The sequence below is a fragment of the Haemorhous mexicanus genome, chromosome 3 (assembly GCF_027477595.1).
Source record: "Haemorhous mexicanus isolate bHaeMex1 chromosome 3, bHaeMex1.pri, whole genome shotgun sequence".
Classification (NCBI taxonomy): domain Eukaryota; kingdom Metazoa; phylum Chordata; class Aves; order Passeriformes; family Fringillidae; genus Haemorhous; species Haemorhous mexicanus.
This window is the reverse complement of record NC_082343.1, coordinates 61,849,143-61,866,689: the sequence shown is the minus strand read 5'-3', so window position 1 is coordinate 61,866,689 and position 17,547 is coordinate 61,849,143. Positions and strand designations below refer to the sequence as shown.

The 17,547-nt window shown below is 40.5% G+C and overlaps 1 protein-coding gene across 2 annotated transcripts in view; it reads right to left on the bottom strand.

Annotated features, from left to right (window-relative positions):
• Window positions 1-6,870, bottom strand: part of STX7 (syntaxin 7) — a 31,512-nt gene extending 24,642 nt beyond the window's left edge. The window contains exons 1-2 of one of the 2 annotated variants that reach the window (XM_059842076.1): window positions 6,750-6,870; window positions 201-337 (exon numbers count right to left, since the gene is read on the bottom strand). In XM_059842076.1, the coding sequence (XP_059698059.1) occupies window positions 201-282 (82 nt within the window). In that variant the 5' untranslated portion in view covers window positions 283-337; window positions 6,750-6,870. Of the gene's footprint in view, window positions 1-200; window positions 338-2,759; window positions 2,897-6,749 lie in introns of those variants that run through there. The other variant, XM_059842077.1, reaches the window with a different exon arrangement.
• Window positions 6,871-17,547: the final 10,677 nt, after the last annotated feature.

Genomic DNA, 17,547 nt, shown 5'->3' with positions numbered 1-17,547 from the left:
ATTTGAACTTGCCATGGCAGATCACTGCTAAAAATGCCCATGAAGGAAGGAATGGTCACGCTGTGTAGGGTGCCACAAACCTACCAAATGAGTAGGCAGAGTCGGAGTTAATTCCCATGAATGAATCTGAGACACTCACCTCGAGTGGGGCCACCACCACTACTAAAATTTTACACAAAACATGCACAAATGCAACTTACAGCATTGTGTGATCTTCTGGATGTTAGAAGTTATGCGCTGGGCTAGTTGATTAGGATCCCCAAACCCTGGTCCATACGACATGGCTGAGTAGATCTGCTGTCACGGTCATCCACAACAGGAAAATGACAGACAGTCTCTACATACAGAAAACAATAGTTATGTTTTGGTCATTGGTTTATAAAGGTATTCATCTTCTTAAAGAATACATGGGAGAAGATTAAAGAAAACTCCATATACTAATGTTTATCCTCTCTGAAAGCACTGTTCTTCAAAGCTAGAATTCATCCTTTGTCAAACTTCTTATATATTTTCCCCACTGTAATCAAAGAGTGTAATTTTCATTGCATTTACCATTCCAGTAAAAAAAGCTATATGTTTAATCTGAAACTACCAAAACCTCTGAAGAATTACATCCCAAACCAATCATATTGTTATTTACGTACCATATATAACCCATCCCACCAATAAAATCCAGTATAAGTAACCACTGGAAAAAAAAAACTCAGCAGATATCACACAAGACATCAGAAAAAAGGCAGCAACCAGTTCCCTCCAAACACCAATCATATGGATCAACTTCAGTTTTAGTTTAACCCAGTGTCACCTAAGCTGTATGAATTTGCACTGTATCCTGTTTCAGCTGCTGTGTTTATCGATATGAATTAATTTTTCAACAACTTGGGTATTCAAACATATTTTTAGGGGTGTTTCTCCATCCATACAGATCAAATTTAAGCACAAACTCATGTGCTCATAATCCTAAATCAAAATTAACAAAACATACATTACAATACCTGTGCAAATCAAAACTGGTGGCTTATCTGTTCTGCAGTGAGAATGCAGAATAATCAAGCACAACACATCCAACAAAATAACACAATTTCATGCAGGCTGCGCTCTCCTGCACATCACCTTCATAGGTTGAACATTTTAACTTCACCACTTTCCTGCATTTCCACTGTTCAACCCAAACCATGCACCTTCCAAACAACATCCTCTCCTCCTGGCCCATCAGCTAGATGGGTTAAGAGACACTGCTTAAACTCAGTTTCAGGTATAGAGAAAAGAAAGCAAATTTACTGTATGAAAAGAAGGAAATGAAAAGACCAACTGATTTGTCAAGAATGACAGCAGCTGTGCTACAATTTGCAAACTCAAGTCCCTAAAAACTTTTTTTAAATACAAACAATTAACAGTCCTCGTTGCCAAATATTTCCTTTCACCTTTGGAAAGGCCTGTATTAATACAGACAGCAATACCCTGGCTGTTTTAAACCATGACTGGTTTCATATCTCTGTCATATGAAATCATCTCAAGTGCAGCCAAGACGAAGTGGTCCTGACATTGTACATCTCATCAAAACTTCACCAGGGATGTAACTACAGAGCTTAGGCCCATCCCTGCCACCCTTCAGGTGACATCACCTGTGCCCCATGAAAAAGCTGCTGCTACCATGAAGACAAACTCTGCTTAATTTCAAAATGGCTGCTTCACTTTGATCCCAAGCCCTGCTTGGAGTCTTCAGGCCCCAGTAATGAACAACTTGACTGCAGATGAGGCCACAGGGAGTGTATTTGCACTCTTCTACTTGCTGCACCATTGCCAGAGTCACGATAACTGTCTGCAGTGTCTTTTCCTTTGTCTGTACCACATGCAGATTCAAGTTATTTTGACTAAAGTCTGGAGTCAGTCAGCCAGCCAGCCAGCCTAAATCCCACTTATCTGGGCCAAGGCTGGAATTACAACCTTTGATTTTTTTTTAAAATTCCAGGCAACACCGCACTGAATTTGTATTGCAAGACCAAACCCACACAACATTTACAGCAAATAAACGGCTCTATACCTTGGTGTATTGACTAAGTAAGGCAATCTACCAATTCAGTGAAAAATACAATAATAGGCATAAAATCCAAAGAAATCACCTAAAACCTAAGTTTGAAAAAGATTTCTCAGAACTGCTGAGAGGTTTTCTTAAAAGTTATTCCTATTTCTAGATACCTTAATAGCATGCTAACTACAATGCTACTGACTAGAAAACTTTTTAGTTAAATATTATAGTTAATGTTAAAAGTTGTTTAACTTTTATGTTTAATGGTAATGTTAAAATGCCACTGCTAAGGAGAAGAGATGGCAAAGACCAAGCTACCTTGTGTACTGAAACAATATTTCATGATTGGTTTTTCTTCCTTCATATTTGTATTCACCAATCAGCTGCCTGTAACACCGTTCTCAGGAATACCTTTACAATCAAGAGATATACACTGAATATTTCATCCAAGTCTTGACAAAAGCAGCTACTGCTTTTTTTTTTTTGTCTTGCAAATTTCTACAGCTAACTGTATCTTTAAAGAAGTTACACTCCACTACACTGACAAGTGTTCAGATTGTTCAATACATAAGACTTAAGAATTTTTCAACTTTCTATGACAGCCAAACACAATAGATTTCAAGACGTTCAGATGACAGAGTACAAAGTCCACAAGATATAGTTCAGCTTTTCATCTGCACATGTAGATAGATCTCTCTAATTGTTGACACAATTCTTTTTATCAACTCACATTCTTAAGAATTGAGACTTATAGCAAATTGTAGGATAGCCATGCAAATTCGCAGCTGGTTTACTCCATGCACATTCTTCTGCTAACGGAGCTATTCCTGAGTACTTCAGTAATACAGGAAGGTGACTGTCTGGGGAACAGACAGAAAGAGAGGTAAGAGGACAGCCATCAGCTGTCATCACCTCCCAGTCTTCGCCACATTTTCTCCCTCTAGTTCCCACAGTAACATGGGCATCTGAGCCTGATGAACACCCTACTTCCACTCACAACCCCTTCACTTATGAGTGCTGAGTTACTCAAACTCCTCTGAAAACATAGATAAGCTCAGCCCTTGGAAAGTCAACTGCTAATGACCTAGACAAGGTCAGGGTTTCAACCATCAGGAAACAAAACAGGCATGCACCAAACACTTCTTTCCATGCAGGGCGGTAGGAGCATTCATCAAGACACTGCATTTCCATAGAAATTACCACTTTTGACTTTCACAGCATTTAACTACTCTGTCACAATGTATTTTGGTATGACTGGCTGCTTACAAAACAGGGAAGTTAAAGGCCTGTTGCAGTTGCAGGAAGTACACTTTGCCTTCAGACTGGAACCGAGCTGCACTTGTGGTAGTCTTCAGTTCCTCTAAAAGTTTCAGTCAGGTGTGAGTTTCTAATTGTACGTTTTATCTTCTGCTCAACATCATTGTCTCTGAATGGGAGTATACCTAGTGCCAACTCAGCTTGTCAAGCTACTGTAGAAAGTCCAAGGAACTGAGTCTATAGGCACAAATGAAATGAAAAATCAGAACATTTTATTAACACTAACTGAAGCAGGACCTCACTGTACATTGAGGTTTAAAGAATTCAAAGGACTGAATATATTCATCATAATTTCTGCATTAACTAGTTCCTACATCACATGGTCACTCCATACCAAAACAAGAAATTAGTACCAACATATCTTCTAGAAAGGTGTTTATCAGGCATAAGAAAAAATCCACTTTTCCATCAGTATGAATGTAGAGACAAGAAAGTCTCCACATCTAAGCAGCTGCCCAGTGTCATTCCTGAAAGCTCCATCAGGACAAAAGGAAGTGATGTGACAAGCACTGTACATGTCAGATTTCACAGCAGTCACACGAATATTTTGCAGACTCCAGTAAGCTACAGTTAATGAGCACCTAATCTATTTTGTATTTTCTCATTTAGATATTCGAAGAATTCTCCTTCTCCCAGAAATCTAGCCCAAAAACATTAGGATAAGAACCCTTAAGCAATAGTTTTACTGTTTGAGCAATATTATAGCATTAGGACCTAGAATGTTTACATGGACCCTTAACTTTCAGAAAGCAAACAGTACATACTGCACTCCATAGAACACTTGAAAATTTAATCTGATCTGATTTTATGCCTTTAAGTATCCAGAAACAAGTCATGGGGCTTTCCTAACAGGATATTTTTTTCCTAAATAAAGGTCACAGTAACAAAGCTTCTCCTAAACAATATGTGGCTTCCTTTATGAACTACCCCTCCCAAAAAAAAGACATTCAAAATTCTTCCAGCAGGGTCAAAACACAGCCAAAAGTGATGAACTGCTGAAAAACTTGGGCAAAAATTTCAGCAAGTCACAATGTTTGCGAGAGAAAAGATAAGGACCTCCTGCTACAGCACCTGAGGGATTCTCATAGCAGACTCTTAGCAACTGACTTAATAAGATACAGGTGAGCATTAAATCTGTCATTATTTTGCTAAGGGATGAGGGAGGTTTAATTTTTTTTCCTGGACTTATGTCTCATTTTCCTTTATACTTCAGCTAAAACATTTAGAGACTGATATTACATTTCCCGCTTTCTGCTTTTACAGCTCCTAATGTGCTGAAATCCTGGTCCACAGGCAGGCCGTAGGCCCCCAAAATACAAAACCTACCGTGGAGCATAACAAATAAGCAAACAAAGTAGCAGTAAAATTAAATTCTTCTTGCCTTCTTAAAAGAAAAGTTTCCAGATTATTTTTTTATCCCCTACTTTTAGGTAGAAGTCAAGCTTAAATCCATATATGGTAGGAAAAAGCAAAGCTTATTTAAAACTGCATCAACAGTAACAGAAGAGATGTCAGAAGGTAACTGCCTACCTACTCTGCACAATTCCCTTAGCCTTGCCACGTTACTGATGGTGAAACCTACCAAAACCAAGCTCATATTATCTAACAGCTCTATGTTTGAGTTTTTTTGAAATAATTATTAGATTGTGCAACTGGTCAGTGTTTTAGTTATTTTTACTAAAAATTATTCTGTTGAACACAAATGCAATTTAAAGCAGTGACATTTAAACTGCTCAGCATGAAAAACTAAATTACAGAAGTCTGAAATTCTATTAGGCCTAACGCATCACCAACGCTTAGCATATATGGATAAAAATTACCACCCTTACAATTGTCTGATTCATCCACACTGATATTTATGATGAACTAGGTGAAGGAAGTGCATAGCTTTCACAAGCCTAAGAGAACATATTAGTGCTTGGCAAAATGCCTTAAGTAAGAGAATTATGTTTCCTAGGAGCACACAAGGCATTTAAAAGCCTTACGACGAAGCAAGGAAAAGGAACACTGGGGACTGGAACTATGGGGAAAGAGACGGAATGACAAGTCTGAAAATGGACCTGATGACCATTTTAAAGTGTCCAGTTTCTCGTGCAGCGGGTTGGCAAACAATATCTCATGGGAAAAAGAGGTTGGATGAGAAGCCTGACATATCTGGTGTGCTGTTTGTTCTCACCCAATTCTCCATCATGGTACCTTGTTCGCTACCAAGCGAACAGATCAAGCACACCAAGGGATAAGTTACCTTTGCACAAAATCTGACTGCAATGCGTGCCAAGTCTCTCTGAGGCCTACCCGGGTGCTAATGACTACATATAGCTCATGGTCTCTTTTCTTCTCCTCTCTCAAGAGTTTCACTTCAGTGTAAGCTACCAAGAAGAGCGCTACCTCATATTCTTCCGAAGACTACAAAAGGCGCCATCATGAAGCAAACACAGACACAGGTTATAACAATGCCACCATTGAGCACCACTTTCTTCTAATTTTGACATATTTTATCTCTTTTTTTGGGTCCCCTTTTCCTTCTTTTCCATTAAGAGCAATTGCACAATTCCCAGGCTCCAAGCAGAAGGGCTGCACTGCCGGCAAAGCACAAGCCTGTATAATGACCCCTCAGGAGGGCTCCACTCGCCCTACCGGCACAGCCCTATGCCTTTGAATGGCTCGTGGAGGGGATCACAGCACAGGAGCACATTGATTCTGACCAAGTATCCTGAGATTTTAACACCGGGCGTCTTCAATTAAGGTGTAGTGCCCTGCACTGCATGCAAAGCGGAGTGAAACCTTCCACTGACTTGCTGAGTTTGAAGAAGCCTGAGTTTCTGTTGCAGCGCCGAGTGATTGACCAGGAAAACAGCGATAACGTCGGGCCGGGGGCCGGCGCGCCAGGCCCGGGCTCACTATTTACATCGGCCACTTTTATAATGTTCCCTCCTCTCGCTGACATGCTCACCTCGACCTGGAACAGCAAGGGGAGCATTTCCACAAGGCGAGGGTGCCCGTCCCACCCTACAGTTCCACGCCAGCTGCTATAAAACACCCGCTGTAGGCCCCGACCCTCCCCCGGAGCATCGCCAAGCCCAAAGCCCTGGTACCGCGGGTGTCACAGGGAAGGGTGCGGAGAAAGAAGCTCCTGCTGACACGACCGACCGCGCTCCAACACCGCGCCCCCCGCACGGCCCGGCCCCGGCCCCGCCACCCTCGCCTCGCCCACAGCCGCCCCGCTCGCCCCACGGCCGGGCACGGGGGCGCGGCCCCGGCTCCAGCGGGGCCCTTCCCGCTGCCCTCCGACAGCTCCCCGCGCCTGACAGCCCCTTCCCAGCTGGCCGGACACCGCCCGGATTCCGCCTGCTTGCGGCGGGCAGCACCCCCGACGCCCCAGCGGAGCTCCTGCGGCTCTTACCCGGCCCCGGCGAACCCGCTCCCAGGGGTGCGGCTGGGGGCGGTGGCGGTGCAGGGCGTGGAGGGGCGGGCAGGCCCCGGCCCGGCCCGCCCCGCCGTGACGGGGAAGGCGGGGGGAGGCGCGGCCCCGCCCGGGCGGCTGCGGGAGCGGGGCCGGGCCGTCCCTGAGGGGCGGCTCCGCCCGGGCCTGCGGGGGGACCCTGCTGCTGACGGGCCCCGGGGGCTGCCGAGGGGAACTGGACCATCCCGGCAGCCGCAGCCCTATGCCATTGGAAAAAGTGAGGGTGAAGGGAGGAGAGAGTGTCATTCAGGGAAAAGGTGCTGTTGCGTAAGGAAGCAAGGCGAAAACATGGGCGAGGATACAATATTACAGTGAAAAATACGACGTTACTTTGTTAATAGCCTGCTTTGCCCGCCCTGCCTTCCCCTTGGGTTATTTCTTCTCTAAAGGGGAATGGACAATCCAAAGAGAGCGCGTGGTAAATTGTAGCTCTCTTTAAAGGTGCCTTTGAATGCAGAGATACACAATATACAGCTGGGAGGGGGGCCAAGCGATGCCAGGAGCACGAAAAATGAAGGATGCATTCACACGACTGCCGGTACCGGGCTCGGGAGGACAAGGAGGATGCGATAGGCTCAGCACCAGGGCTCCTCCTGGCCCAGCTAACTGAGAAGTGACAGGTGAGCCTCCAGGCTGCCTGCTCAGCATTTGAGGCACTTCTGCACCCTCCCTCTTCTTCAAAGGGACAATGACAGGGCCGAACGCTCCCCAGAGCCCCGGGGCTGAGCCGCTTCGTCTGCAGGAAACCCCCGTGCGCATTAAATAGCACAGAGCAAACAGCCCGCAGACCCGATTGCTGGGAATGCCGCCTCCTCCACACAGCCCAGCCTCGCCTGAGAAAGAGCTGCAGAAACTGGGAAGTGCAAGCTTAATTCTGCTTCATCGTAGATCTTGGTCATTGCTAAGATTTAGAAATAGCTGAAGCAGTGAAAAACATACTGGGCATCGTAACCCAATAATAACAGAGAAGTCTAATAAACTGCAAACACAATGGAGTGTTAAGTTAAAGGCCTGAAATAGGCAAGACTGCCCTTTACCTTACATGGATGGTTCTTGCTGGGTCTCAAAGCATGCTGAAAGGAGAGACAACATAGTCTCCGAGACTTGCATGCCTACATAGAGTTCTGACATTAATTGATGGTTGGAAATGTAATTTTATCCCTTTCATGAATTGTAGTTACTAAGGAAAAAAACCATTCTGATATTTATTTTTGCTGCAGGAATGCAGTATATATAGCCAATCTATTTTTACCAGGCTATTTTATTAGTGATGATTTTAGCTTTGCTACATGTGCGGGTGTTTCCCCCACGACTCCACTAGATGGTGCACTAATGAGAGTTTAATGCAAATTCCTTCCAAATTAAGGGTCTGCCTCGATTATTATTTCTGATTGATTGACCTAGTCACTTCTGCTTTATAAAACTTCAGCAGAGATCACTGTCAGTTTTCCTCCAGAAAACAGTACATCTTTTACTTTATGATTTCAGAAATGTATTTCCCCTTAAAAAAGTGACCCTTCACCAGTGAAAATACTTTTCCTGCAGGTCACCACTCAGGTACTTTTTTTTAGGCTTAGAGGTAAGACCTAGCCATTGCTGATCAATGTTCATTCTCATCCTACGGAAACAAGGTATCCAAATGCTTTCCTAGTGAAGCTGTGTGCTTTAGGAAGAAAATCCTGCTCCTCATCTGCTGTTAGCTCACATCATAAGCATCCACATTTTACTGCTATATATCTCAAAGTCATGATTATTTAAAGTAACTAGTCAAAGAATAATATAAAATCCTGAGAGAGAAATGGATTATAAAATAAGCTTTTCAATGAAATATCTGTACAAATAGCCTTTGTAATAGAATCATAAAATAATTATGAATGTACAGTTACTAGACTATTGATCATATTTATTGATCAGAACTGCTAAGAGCATGGTATGCCCTCAGAATATTTTTGTTAACTCCTACAGAAAAGCCACTGACTGGGAGAACATGTCCTGTTTCACCCTTTTAAATAAAACCAGAAGATTCCCTGTTTCCTATTCTAGCAATCATGCACGGACAGGGGTTGTAAAGAAGACATTCCTAAGTGTTATCAGAGATGCTGATGCATTTGTGCCTCTAAATGCATTTCACTGGCTCATCTCTAGAGCTCTCACATCAGCATTACCTGGGGATTGAATTAAGAATCATCATTCACCTACCTTTCCTGTTTCTTGTGGAACATAATCAGATTTCAAATGACTGAATTAAATGGGGAAAACTCTGGGCAAAGTAAAGGGGAAATGCTGAGCCCCTGCTATGCACAGTCACTGCATACCATGGAAGATGCTTTGGATATTTATTGACTGAAGGTCAGAGCGTTTGCCATTTATATTCTTGTCATGTGTGTAAAATGAAAATGAAAGGATGTCCTGTTTGGGGATCCATGCCCACTATGGTATATAATGTCTGAAAGAGATGAAAGTTAAGCCACACCAGCATGGTATGATTTGGAAAAATCACACCTTCTTTCTAGCCCAGTATCCAAATCAGAACCCGTCTTCCTGACTGTATTTCCGCCTCCTACCTCCTGCTCCTGCCCTGGCCCTTATGAGCAGATGCACAGGCCTGGCACCGTGGGTGGCACAAGCTCCAGGGCCACCAGTGACGCAGAAATGAGGCACTCATTTCCATGCAGCTCCCGGGGCCGGCACAATGCATGATGAAATGAAGGGGAGCAGCCCAGCCCTGGCCTCATGTTCCTGATAAGTGTCCTCTTTCCAAGGCATGAGCAGTGCCTGAGCAGTGCCTGAGGAGTGCGTAATTTACTGTACAGGCCAGTTTCACTCTCTGCTATCACATCTCACTTGCGCACCTCTGGCTTTGCATAAAAAGAGTAATGTTTTCAGTATTTGGCAAAGAGTCTGGCAGAGCTTCCCAGACAGTTATTACTGATGCATTCCACCATCAGCAAGAATTCCTGTTATTATCGTTGTCATCTCTGTTTGCTAATTTAATCAAAATATCCACTCCAGAACCTGAAATGAGATTAAGTTCCTATTATACCCAGGCCTGTACATAATTATGATGGATGAAAATTTCCAGCTTGAGCAGATTTATGGGCTAATTTTACTGCAGAATGACCTGTAAAACAAGAAAAGAAAAGAAAAGAAAAGAAAAGAAAAGAAAAGAAAAGAAAAGAAAAGAAAAGAAAAGAAAAGAAAAGAAAAGAAAAGAAAAGAAAAGAAAAGAAAAGAAAAGAAAAGAAAAGAAAAGAAAAGAAAAGAAAAGAAAAGAAAAGGAAAGGAAAGGAAAGGAAAAGAAAAGAAAAGAAAAGAAAAGAAAAGCATTGACTATTTGCATGTTATTTAGGCTGGCACTTTCTCTCCAGCAACAGTAATTAACATAGTAGCTTATGTTTTGAATAAACAGAGAATTCTATTCCCAATATTGATAACGTTTCCTTTAAAAAAGAAGAAAAATCACTATCAACTTATTTTCAAATATTTCTTTGCCTAACAGTTTAATTTTCAAAGACGTTATACTTTCATCTGCAGTAGTGAAATGAGCTGCATTAATATTTCAAAGCCCAATGTTTAATTTAGTACCTGAAAATACATAATTTCTCTAACTTCAGACAGACTATTTTGAAACAATTAACATTTATAAAAGGTGTAAAATGAAACAGCATTGCTTTGTTCAGATATAGAAATACAACCCTACAGAAGAAAAAAAATATTAAAAATGAAAGAATCTATGGACTGCAAGTTCAGCAACTACCTCTGATAGCATCTGATAGGTCTTCATTTGGAAAATGAAGTCATTGTTAAGCAAGAAACATTCATTATTTTACAGCTCATCATCATCTTTGTCCTCCTCTTAATTTTCAATTCATAATTACCTTAATTGCTTTCAGGAACCACGCAAAATAAAAGAAACATACACAAAGGAATCCTGACAGAATTTGTCTAGGTAAACCAAACAGATATCAAAGATAAGGGTACACAAGGCAGAGCTATAAAGGTAAGGAAAATGTTGTTTCTTGATATTTCCAAAATGTAGTGTCAGAAAACTAAGAAATCTTGGCTACTCCCAGAATTTTAGCAGTATTTTCTCCTCACTTACCTGCTCTGCCATTGCTACTATATGCATCAGTACTCTGGGTTCTGCTTTTCCCTTTCTCCATCATTCCAGCCTGCAGTTTAGCCAAAAAGTAGATCTAGCAACAATCACAAGATATTATGGCACAATTCTCACATAGCAGCATAGATGGTGGTCACCCACCAAGGGACTAAATCTCGTCCACTTCCACAGAAGAAAATTATAAAAGCAAATTATGCAAAGCGACTCAAAACAAACCCCAAAAAAACGAGTGACTACTTGACTGCATTTATGGCATATACACTCTGTAATCTGTTGAGGACTGGTAGAAAATATCTCAAAAACTGCTTAGCAACTTTGTTAACATTCTCTTTCTCTTTAGCCTTGGCAGCAGTGAGTTCAGAACAAAAGATGTCCATGTAAGTTATTAAAGGTGTCAATGTTGTTAAGTTGCCCATAGGACATGACTCAGTTTGAGGCTTGCAGATTTCTGCACAGCTGAATGTCAAAACTTCTGTTATGTGCTTTGCTTAAGCCTAATACCCCACAGAGAAGCATCTTGTGCCATTTCAGATGCCCAGATGTGTCTCACCTAGCTGTCAGCTACTGTGTAGGCTTCTCAGGTTCCCTATTACTCCTTATATGACATTTGGCAAATTATTAATATTTTCTGAATAGCCACTGACCACTAGAACTGGAACTTAAACAGCCATTCCAACTGTAGCTATAATCAGGACTTTAAACACTTACCATAATTATAAACACCTACTTATAAATTTAAGAGTCTCAAAACTCATCCCACAGTCTAGGTCTTCCAGTGTGCACCACAGCTTTCCTGTGTATTTCTGTGGCAATTTGGCACCAGAACTTTTATAAGAATTCTATTGTGCCCTTCACTCTTCAGCCTGATCCTGTGGGTTTGGTAACCTTACTATATAAAATCTGCAACAACAGGCAGCATGGGAGAGGTTTTTACCTTCTGCTACAGCACGAATAGACAGAGGAATAGTAGAAGCCGCTTTGGCTTCTGTTCCAAGAAACAATGAATATTAATCTGGCAAAATGGGGGGACATCAGACACTGGGAGAATGAAGTAATATTGAATTACACTCCATCTCCAAGCACAAGGCCTCCTGTAAGTTGCAGTTTAAAACCATGAAAATTTTATGATTACTCTCCATTCAGGAAATCCCAAAAATATCACATAGGCCCTCTTTCTCATCTCCTTCCTCCAGGTATTTGCTCTAATTTCAGATGTTTTGAATACCAATATTTTTTATCTGGCCAGAGTCTTAACCGTATGGACAAAACAAAGAAGTATTTGAAATAAACAGATGTCAGAACAGATTACATCATCTCAAAGTTGTAACTAACTTCTAGTAAGAAAGGAAACTGTTCTTGACAAATAAAAAAATAGTAATGATTAGATAAAACAGAGGGAAAATAGCTTTACCATTTATTTTATTGAACATATTAAAAAATGTAGCAGCTACAACAATCACTGTATTGCACTGATGTCCTACGGAATATCTACTGTGCCATTCCTTTTTCTAGTTCTTATAGATGTAGGGCCTGATTCAATTGCCTGCCACATGTTGTGAAAAACTTACTGTTGTGAAACTCACTTTTCAACAGGCTGTCAGGCATCTGCTGGTCTCTTGCTGTTAGCTGCAAGCTTCCTACAGCTGTTTTTTTCTTCTAGTGTTTGTACTTTTCCCCCTCTCTTCTCATCTGATTATGGAAAAAGAGACCAGTTCACAATTAAGAGAAGGGTCAAATAATGACAATTCACATCTTTCTAATTTGGAACAAGTAGAGATTTTTTTATCACATATTAACTTACAATGTTAGGAATGCTATCACAAAATTTAAAATTAAAAAAAATTTAAATGCCCATCATACTGTTCTTTCTCTTCATTCTTCAGACAAAATTGCTGGGTACAGTTTCAGACTGAACTTTTGTTGAATGTGCTATGCAGCCCAGCAATCCACACGAAAACCCAAAAAAAATAAGATGAGTGAGCTGTCTGATATGGTTCAATCTGCAGTCATGCAAGGCAATGTCTTTTTCTTTATTGAAACTGCTGCACATAACTTCTAAGATCTAAATACCTCCAAGTAATCTGAATCTCAGTTCCTTAAAATAGAAGACAATTTCAGAGGATTATTGATTTTCTAAAAGGGCCATCATGGATGCCCCTGTACTGTGAAAGTTTTTCCTAACAGCTACCAAAAGAGCCAATCTGGGATCTTTAAATAGAATGTAACAGTTTGAGAAAGCTATGGGCTTACTAAAATGACCTACACAGAGCTAGAACACTCAAATCTCAAATCTTCCATCACGTGTATTACAGCCCATAGTGCTGGCTTTTGCTCTCCTTTAGTAGTGAGTAGTGACCACCTGTGAAGTAGTTGGTTGAGTGTTTTATCATTAGTGCAGAGTGGTGGGAATGTGTGTAGAGTAAATACTCCCTCAGTTCCTTTTAAGATCCTGCTAGGTGTAGCACACCCCATCTCCCAGACAGGAGGGTCTCCATAGGATATGGTGTGTAATTTAATATTTCTTGTACAAATGTAAAGGTTTGACCTTAAGCTTTGTAGCTGGAAAATTCTAGTCTAAAGGACTTGCAATAAATTCCTCCACCTGCTGCATCCTATTTCTATGTAACTTTTGCTTTTATGTTTCACTGCTTTTAGTTATATTGATCTGTTTTCTATCTATTAAACTGCTCATGTAGGACACACCTTTACGACCAGCTTTAGAAGCAATACCTCTATAAGCAACTTAAACCATGTTAAAAGTGAATATGGAGAGAAAAGAAGACACTGTCTTCTCCAACTGTAGCATCTTTGTCCAAATCAGTCAGTTGTAGAGAAGGATTTAAAAATAAGATAATTTAGTTCAGAAAGTCAATAAAAAGAAGATATTTTTTCTCTTATCTTTGATATTAACTCATATATTTACTTCACCCTAAGATTGTCTTAATACAAAAGAAAATGTTATTTCTTTCAATTTATTGATCTTGTTATCCTTTGTCTCTTTTTTTCACTTATGACAAATTTGCAGATATTAATCTCACAATAAAGTGAAAAATACCAATAGCTCATCATATTCAAAAAATTTTATTTCATAAGGGTTTTTTTTCTGTCCAAACAATTTTTTTTTTGATTTTGATCCCAAAGTACAGTTTTTAGTGATTATTGATGAAGTAGAGGAATTGCAAAATATTGACAGTAAATGTCAAAATACACATAGAAAGGAGATGAATACTTGAATGTGACAGTCTTTGGGTCAACGCAGAAGACCTTCTGCAGTTCCCTGCAGAAGAATTAATTATTAACAAGTGTTAAAAGTAATCCCTAAACTGCACAAGAGTTCTGCAGGTACAACCAATAAAGCCCTTCTCCAGAGTTTCCAATTCCCTTTGCTGTTGTTTGCAGTGAGCAAAACACAAGTCATCGGGGAATAATCTAACCAAAACAAGCAAGGTGTTACCAGGACTTGTAAATTCACATTTCAGAAGAAAAATTAGAAACTTAGGGTATTTTAAGCTGATAGAAAAGGAAGGGAGAGGGGAAGGTAAGGTGGTGTGCTTCACAGCACAGGCTGAACAAAATAAATGAAGAATTAATACACTGAAATACAAGCCACCAATTAGTCCAGCCTGTGGACCACCACAAATGGCCTTCAGCCACCTGGATATGACCCATCCAAAGCTGCCTTTTCACAATGAGCAATATTTTAGTGGTAGAAAAATGGCTGAGGTGACTGAACTGGCCTGGACAAGGGGTAGGAGAGAGCAAGGCAGGTCGAAGCAGACCCCCACAACCCCCATATTCTGCCGGTTCCAGGCACAGCACAGCCCTGACCTGCACCCAGACTGCTGGTCCCAGGCTGTGCAGATACCACTCACTACCTGCAATTTCCACCAAAGGAAGCAGAAATGGCCAATATAATTGCCTGCAATTCCTTCCTTGCTTGTCCAGTGATGAATCTGCAGGATTAGAGGTGATATTCTGATCCAGGACTGCTCTATAGATTTTAAACATAATTTTCAAACTCTGTAGAAACACATTTTCTTCCTTTCTGAGTGGACCATGTTGCACTGTTGCAACTCAAGTTGCTTGAATGAGATATTGCTTTCTGCTAAATTGTCACAGTGAGAAATAAAAATCACTATCACTATTACTATGGGCTGATAAAAAAAAATTACCAGCCCATAAAACTAGAAAAGCCAGATGCACCAGAGTGTTTTGCATCACCAAATAGTGTCATCTTCCATCTGTACTCACACACTAAAACAGCTGCATAGCAGCACCCAGCCATCACTGTGGTGTCCTATCTGTGGGAAAGGAGTGAAGTGCAGTAACCACTGGGGAGACATAGCTGAAGCTTTGCCCATGCAATCTTTGACAAATATTATAGGGGTTTTATTTATATTTCATTTATTCCATTGCTGAAAAATCTAACCTTTAATTTCCCTGAGGGAATGTACCCACCTTCCTAAATGATAACTTATTTTCATAAGGAATGCAGTGTAGCACATGGAAAGGTAGGCAGTTTTTCCAAAAGTAGGCCATCATACTGTAAATCAACCCACATTTGAAATATTTTTCATCTACAGAATGAAAAATTTTATAGAATCAGGCTGAGATTGGTTTACCATGTCTGCAGACCTGTGAGTAGGTAAAAATGATGGGAGTGTTTTCAGTTGGAAAAAGTTTTAGCTCTGTTCTCATCCCCTAGCTCATTTGGAAAGATTGGTATAACTAGGGTGCTAATTTTCAGACAATGATATCTAAATAACTACCTCCTGTGACTTAAGCATGAGTGCTTCCACTGGCTCATGGATACAATGGCTCTCCAGTGTCTTGGCCATGTAACTTGTGACAGTGTAGAGAATCTGGTTACTGTATCCTGTAATGTTTCAGTGTGCTGGGTCATTTCCCAGAATCTGGCACAACTTTTCTTAGGTTATTGTATTGTCTTGCTGGATCTAACTCCACTCATAGGTTACCTGTTACTATATGTGACAGTAAATGCAAATACTGAAAAGATAAAGGAACCTAGATAAATATCTGCAAAGTTTTCTGAAAGGAATTCCAGGAGTTGCTAATAATTTATAAAGAATAGGACAGGAAGGCAGTAGAGTACACTGAAAATAATAGTCTGAGTATTGCAACTGCAGTGACTATTTTCAAAGTGTTTTTTTAAATCAAATGATAAACCATAAATTACAGACCTGCGGGCAGAGCTGAAATAATCCATCCAGAAGGTGTCATTGCACAAGTCCTTAGGTGCTGAGAAGCTAGCAAAAATATCAGCTATTGGAGAAAAGTAGTCAAGAACAACAACAAAAAAAAAACAACCAATGAACCAACAACAACAGCAAAAAAAAACCAAACCAAAATTGTACAAGCCAGCTAGTATTAAATCCTGAGAAAACCAAGATAAAGGTGAACAAGAATAAAATTGAAAAGCTATCTAAGAAAATCGCTTCTTTCACAGGGATGGTGATTCTGGTGATCTAAGGAAATGGGTGGAAGATGGTATAATTAGAGTCAAGAGAGAGAAATCCAAGAGGAAAGTGAGGTGCTACACACAGCTGCATCACAAGATGTGCAGAGTTTGTAGGAGGAAGCCCCAAGGTACTGGCATGATTTCAGGGAGCTGGCTGTACTGTGGGCCCCGGCATGACACTGGGGAAATGTCAGTTTTGACCATGGAGCAGACCAGAATCCACTCTCTTGCTGGGAGAGTGAATTTCTAGAGATGATGGATGGAAGCACTCACAGATATATTTCCCACCATTTTGGACAGGATGGTTCCACACCTGTACATGCATGTAGCACAGGGCAAAGCCCACACTTTGCATTTCTAGGCCTTAAATCTTAATAAAGTCAGACCAATACTACACCAGCTGTGAGCTCCAGAGCCTGGATGAAGTCATGATTTGGCAACTTGAGGTATTCAACAAAGTATTGCAACACAGTTAGTCCTGAAGAAGAAAAACAGATAAAAAAAATACTTAACACATTGAAGAAAAATATCTGTTGGGGAATGTGTTCTAGGGAAAAAGATGTCCTTTAGTACACAATCCTTTCTTTGAGTCTTTTTTCTCCATCCTGCATTTTGGTGGAAATAAGTAATTAAAAATAAAATGGGTAATTAAAAATAAAAGTGAAAACATTCCTCCTTTCTTACAGGAAAAACTGGAAAGTTCTTGGTTTATATACAGCTAAAAAGATTCATTGCTGTCTTTTGAGAAACTGCACATCCTTTCTAATGTCAGTGTTTGTTGTAATGCTTCAGCTCTGTTGCTGCTGCAGCCATTAAGGCAGACACACAAATGATCTGGAAGGAAGAAAATTTGATTAGGTTCTGTAAACAGAACAACAAATAAATTATTATAATATATTACTGTTAGAGCTGTATATGGCCTTTTGTCAGGAATTTCTTGGAACAGATACTTTCACTTACCTAATTTTCACTAAAGCTGATTAAAATGTTGTAAGGGTTTTTTTGTTAAAAAACATTGTAGCTGAAAAATGGATGCTATTTACCTGAACTTATCTGACTTCTTTGGCATGTTTTAGTTTTGAGTAGAAAAATTAATGCCTGTAAACCAAAATTTTTCATTTAAATCCTGAAGAATTAAT